Genomic DNA, 6000 nt, shown 5'->3' with positions numbered 1-6000 from the left:
GTGCCACCATTCCCTTCTTATTTGTTCTTGTGCTTGAGTGCCCCCCATATATTGCAGTATTATAGCTTTATGTTTACCTTGTATGCTTTTGTAACTTGCACACGTCACTTTTTCCTCCTGTAATGCACCGTTTGCTACCTCTTTTATTTTGTTGGTTCACGATTGTCAATTTTGTAATGCACCGTTTGCTACCTCTTGTATTTTGCTGGCTCACGATTGTCATTTTTGCTTCATTTAATGTAACGTTTGCCTTTTTATTTGGTTCACTTGTAATGTTCTCATGTACCAGTTCTGTTCCTATTGTGAAGCGCTCTGACACCTTCGGGTAAGGTCCGCGCTATATAAAAATGCACAAATAAAATAAAAGACTGGGTACACAAGTCAGACTTTTGCGTTGGTGGAATAAGGAGGCGGGGCCACGATCAGCTGTGCTTGGGAGGCAGTGACTCAGGGTGCAGGTGACACACTTGTGACGCATTGCTCCTGCGTGGCTGTCAGCGTCTCATACCGTCAAGTAACCTCCTACGGGGCGAAAACTATGCGGTTAGTCCTAGATTTCGTTCATCCGGTTCCAGGAACTACAGCAGCCAATGGTGCCAGTTCATCCAGAGGCTTAAAAACCTGGATACGATTAAAAGACAAATTCTCTGCTGGTGGAAAGACCGGTGCACGTGTAGCGTCCGGAGAACCATAGCCAATGAACAACCGGCAAGCATGTTTCCACCCAACCCATAAGTTCCTTACAAGTTCTGATACATAACAGCCAATGAGTGGAAATACCGTCCCTAGCCTATGCTATGAAGCGTCTCTTGAACCAATTCTACGTCATCGGGTTTACTCGCTGTGCATAGAATATGTGTCCGTCTTCGTGATTGGTTTTGAGCACCTGCGAGGGTGCCCTCATCTCTGGCCCTGCTAGCCGTAATTACGGGACAGAAGACGTCAGTCACTTAAAGAAGCGAAAACGCACAACAGATTTCAGTTTCAGATAACGCACAAGGAAATTCTGGACAGGTGGGCCACCCTACCTGCAGTGGACATGGTGCCCGGCGAGGAGCAGCAGCTGGTGCCCAGAGAGGTAAGAAGGGGGATAGGGCTGGTACGGAGCAAGCACAACTATGGAGCTGTCTCCAGGCATTTTTTTCTGATAGTGAGATTCGGCATAGGTCGACACCACTTTGTCAGAGTACTGAACAACCAAAACCTCGATCTGTGAGTTTAAGAACAGCAAGACTCAGCTGTGAATGTGATACTTCCAGAACAGGCAAAGCAAGGGTCCCACTCTGACTTTAAGAATAGGGTCAGCAATAGTCCACTCTTTGACTGTCGTGACAGACACAGCCAGGTATTGTAATAACTGTTAGGCAGCGATGCAAGTCCTCTGTGTGGCATCAACCACGACCCTGGGACCTGTCGTAACAGCCAATGCAGCGACATCTCAATACGTGGCTGAAAGTCAGAGCAGGCACAACAAGGAAAACACTAGTTCCTATCAGAGCACAATCCTTGTAATTTTACTTTGTGGGTTTTAGCTTAAGCACAGGAGGAAGAGCCGCTGTGACTTTTACAGCAGTTAAAGCCAAGCAGCTACTGCAATGTTAAGAGAAAGTCCAGTGCATCTTTCTATCGATCACCCAACACGCGATCATGTTCCTCTTGGTTAGTCTACAGCACTGCATTGGCAACTACATTATACGCAACTACATTATACTGGCAAGTACTTCCAAGCTGTTGCTGACGGCAGTACAGTGGGCAGCATTTTGTCGGGGGCGGGGGGGCGGCTTTATTCTGTGTGCGTGCTGAGGACTGTTCTCTTTGAGATGGCGTTCTGGTACTGATCGAATGTTGACTTCATACCTCTGTTGTTAAGATTGCTGTTTCAAGGTCTTCTTGAGTGTGGTCCCTGTTTTTTCGTTTGTTTACCTCCGCGTTTAAAACATTATTTTCGTCCCTGCATGTTCGAAGAGCGTTGTTGAGTAGTTAAGTTTTGGCGAAGTTCTGAATATTCTTGCCTTATAGTAAGCTCTTTTTGCCCTGTGGATTGCATCTACTGTCTTTGAATTTTTCAGCCTTCCACTACGTTTTGGCCCGTTCTCTTATTTATTTATATTTTCCGGATCAAACAATGTATTGGCTACCTGGTTGCAGGATGAGTCTTCAGCTGAGTGAAGGGACTTTGTCCATGGATCTTGAGCTAGGTGTACAAAAATCTGGGTTGCAGTTCCGACCAGTATTGATTTTTGCACTCATAGGTCGGTTTGCAAAATTCCTATTACGTGTGAGCTGCAGTCCAAGCTACCAAATAAATATTAATGAGGTGGGTCACAAATTGCAATTTCCACTGACTGGATGCCATCAGCGTAATGGTGACCTGCTGGGGTCAGCAGACCTCCATATTTGCCATTGCACTTAAATACAGCTAAACATTTTTGTTTTTTAAAATGCAGTCAGTTTTTCTAAAAGGAGGCTGTGAGGAAAACCGTTTATTATATGGTTTGATTGTGAGTTCTGAGTATGCACTAAACTCAACTCCCTGTACTGGGTCCATTTATATTCATTTGACAAATGTTAGCTCAACCTTGGGTAGCTGTGGCTTTGAGCAGTCCTGTTGTATCAAAGAAACTAGCGTAAAGCATTAAGAAGCACCAAAACATCTGAATAAGAAAGAAGGAAAACTCAATAAAAATCCAACACCAGTATATAACAATAGATTGAACTTTTATCTTCAGAATGATACTTCAATGATATAAATCCACCGGAGGGCCCCAGAGTTATGAATTTCTAAAGGGAAATTAAATAACTGCTTTTCAATTAAATGCAATAAATCATTGCAATGTAGCGCGCTCGCTGTCAAATTATGGAAAACTTTTATAAAGTTGTAAACTACCACTCTAGCCCTCTTTGGGTGACCAACTCTGGCTGGGAGCAAGTCACATAGGCCAAATTGGCTTGGTTGAATACTTACCTCGCAGTCAAAGCTGTCTCTAGTCCAGTTCCAGGCTATATGGGTAAACTGTCATAGACTTTAATGGAGAAGTCCTGATGCAAGGGATACAGACCGTTACCCGGTGATGGGGTTCTTCCTGAAGCTACTTCTAGGTTTGCGAATTCAGTGGAGGGACTTTGTCAACGGATTCCAGTTGAAGTTCATCTAAAAGCCAGTTGCTGCTGCTCTCCAGGTAAAGCGAAACCAGCGTTTCCCTTTAGCTTGTGGTAACGTCGTCTTCGGTGACCAAACTGCTCTCCGACGACTCTACCAGGTTGGCGTGCAACTTTTGAAGGTCAAGAATCAGCCTTCTAGGCTGCATGTTTGTGGTCAGGCATTCTTGGCTACCAACTTCCATAGGCTGGCTTTTTCAAAAAGCCAGCCACAAGTGGTGTTTCTGGACGACACCAGTCAAGTATTCCAATCTTATAATTCTCTTATGCCTACTCTAGAAGTTCTGCAGCCCACAAAACTCAAACCTTGGTAAATGCTTTCACAATATTAGGATGGTATCCTGATTTCCTTGTTCACGTTGAACTTTGTAATTCAAATTGCATATATCTGTAGTAGCTCTTTTGTTTTCCATTACTTTCCATATCTTGTTTTTCAATTAATTGCCAGACGTTGGTGTCTTTTTTCCATAAGTACTTTTTGTTTCAAATCTTTTTTTTATTTTCAAACGTCAAGTCAGATTGTTACACAGCGTTAAGCCTACAACTCATGCCGGGCGGGCCGCGTTGCTGGAAAGCACAGTGGTGGCTGCAGAAGACCATTCAAGTCAAGAATTCTTTATTCGACGATTAAAAATCACCATAAAAGCACATATATACATACAACAATTTAAAATTCAATTAAATCTTTGTCAGAATCCTGCTTGTAATACTATTAAATACATATAAAAGGGGAGAATAGAATCTAAAAGAATACAATGACAGTCTTTAACAATCATTCCTCCCCTCTGGTTACCCTTAATCGGACTGCCACTTTAATGAAATTCATGATGCAACACAATGTCAATGGGTCAGATGCTTGTTGTAAATAGATTAAGGCCTCACGAGCATGTTTCATTTTAGCTTGTTTTAAAATGTTTACCAAGAATCTACGCCTAGGCATTGAATAAAAAGGACACAACAATACAAAATGAAGGGAATCCTGCGGAGACCTATTGTCGCAACCGCAAGTTCCCTTCTGCTCAATTGTAGTTAAAAACCCTACTGGTGACGCTAATAAATATGGTAATACATTGAGCCTAAAACGACACATTCCCTCGGTGCTCTTAACAAGAGTATGAGCCCTCACAGTCTTTTTTGACCCTTCGGCCTCAGCTCTCTCTGTTGTTTTCTGGGCTAAAAAAGCTTTCTTTATGATCACTTTATGCTGGGGTACAATTACTACCGGATCAGTAAATAGATTCTTGTACCCCAGAGCTTCTAAGGTGGCCTTTACATAGCTGAGCCATAGGATTCTCATACATTTCTCTCTTCCTAAGCAATCATTTAAAATTTCCCTGTTCAAGGACGCCTCGGGGTTAGACCAAATTTTTAGCCAAGCCACTATAGGTCTAAGCTTTACCAGGTATTCGAGGTATGGCCTCCCTAGTTCCCTATGGGCTATTACGCCAGCGGTGCTTGGTGGGGCTTTCAAGATGGATCTTAAATATTTATTTTCCTCCCGCTGAAGTTGCGAGATGTTGGCAAAGCCCATACCTCTGCCCCATAGATGACTTTGGAGCAGCATATAGAACCATAAAGGTTCATCACCTGTTCGGGGCACCATCTACCTACCCTCCTCCCATAGCTTGCAATAGCACCATTGGTAGCAATCATTTTGCAACAACGCTCCTCCACCAGGGAATTAAATTGTAAAGACCTATCGAATAGTAAGCCTAGGTAGGAAAATGTTTTAACCTCTTCTATTTTGTGACTTCCTATCGTGTAAGTGGATTTAGAGCAAGGTTTATTCCCAGCCAACAACACGTATGATTTGCCCTGGTTAATGTACAGATCTAAAGAACCCATAAAATTGACAAATCCGTCAATCAAAATCTGTAGACTTTGGCGTACGTGCAAGCAGGACCGCGTCATCGGCGTAAAGTAAAACAGGGATATGACGCAACCCTACTCTTGGACAGTCTGTCCTTAAATTTAACAGAAACTGCTCTAAATTATTTATATAGAGTGAGAATAAAAACGGGGCGAGAATGCAGCCTTGTCGTACCCCGCTCCTACAGGGGAATGATTCAGTCAATCCACCCTCCATATTGTACCGGACTTTTGCTGAAGTGTCACTGTGAAGTTCCCTTAAAATGTTAATTAGGCCAACCTCAATCCCCATAAGCGACATCATATCCCAGAGCTTATCCCTATTCATGTGATCGAATGCAGCTGCCAAGTCCATGAACCCCATGTAGATGGCTTCACTGCTGGCCTTGGTGTATTCGGCAGTCAGTATATAGAGGTTCAGACATTGGTCACTAGTGGACCTCCCCATCCTAAAGCCGTACTGAGTATCCGAGATGATGTTATTTTCCTCGGTCCACTCAGACGGTTAAGAATCCCCCTACCCAAAAGTTTAGCAGACACATCAATCAGGGAAATAGGGCGATCGCACTGGGGGTCGTCCCTGTTGCCCTTCTTGAAGATGGGGACGATTATGGCCGTTGACCATGAGGGCGGCAAACCACAAATGATGGCAGTGTTTATAACCCTAGTCATTAAGGGGGCCCACAGTTCCACACAGCTCAGAAACAAATCAGGCGGGATCCCGTCTGGGCTAGGGGCTTTGTTTTTCGTCAAACCCTCAATTCCAGCAGTAATCTCCTTAATGGAAAAAACTAATGGTGGGCCCTGGTACGTCTTCTCAACCTGCTCTTCAGTTATTCCTGCTTCATGATTATACAGCCCCTTATAGTGGGGAACCCACTGGTCCGGCAGAATATTCGTCCCTATTTCGGGGACATTGTTTTCCTGGAAATTTGGTCTGTTAATAATTCTCCAGAATTCAGACATGTCCCT

The 6000-nt window shown here is 43.7% G+C and overlaps 1 protein-coding gene across 4 annotated transcripts in view; it reads left to right on the top strand.

Annotated features, from left to right (window-relative positions):
* Window positions 1–449: 449 nt before the first annotated feature.
* The window catches only part of USP47 (ubiquitin specific peptidase 47), a 1403284-nt gene continuing 1397733 nt past the window's right edge, over window positions 450–6000 (top strand). For 2 of the 4 annotated variants that reach the window (XM_078680932.1, XM_078680930.1), the window contains exon 1: window positions 889–1078. In XM_078680932.1, coding sequence (XP_078537058.1) covers window positions 1040–1078 — 39 coding nt within the window. In that variant the 5' untranslated portion in view covers window positions 889–1039. Of the gene's footprint in view, window positions 1079–6000 lie in introns of all 4 variants that reach the window. The other 2 variants (XM_078680933.1, XM_078680934.1) reach the window with 2 other exon arrangements.

The sequence above is a fragment of the Lissotriton helveticus genome, chromosome 3_1 (genome assembly GCF_964261635.1).
Source record: "Lissotriton helveticus chromosome 3_1, aLisHel1.1, whole genome shotgun sequence".
Classification (NCBI taxonomy): Eukaryota; Metazoa; Chordata; class Amphibia; order Caudata; family Salamandridae; genus Lissotriton; species Lissotriton helveticus.
This window is presented reverse-complemented; position numbering and strand designations above follow the sequence as displayed.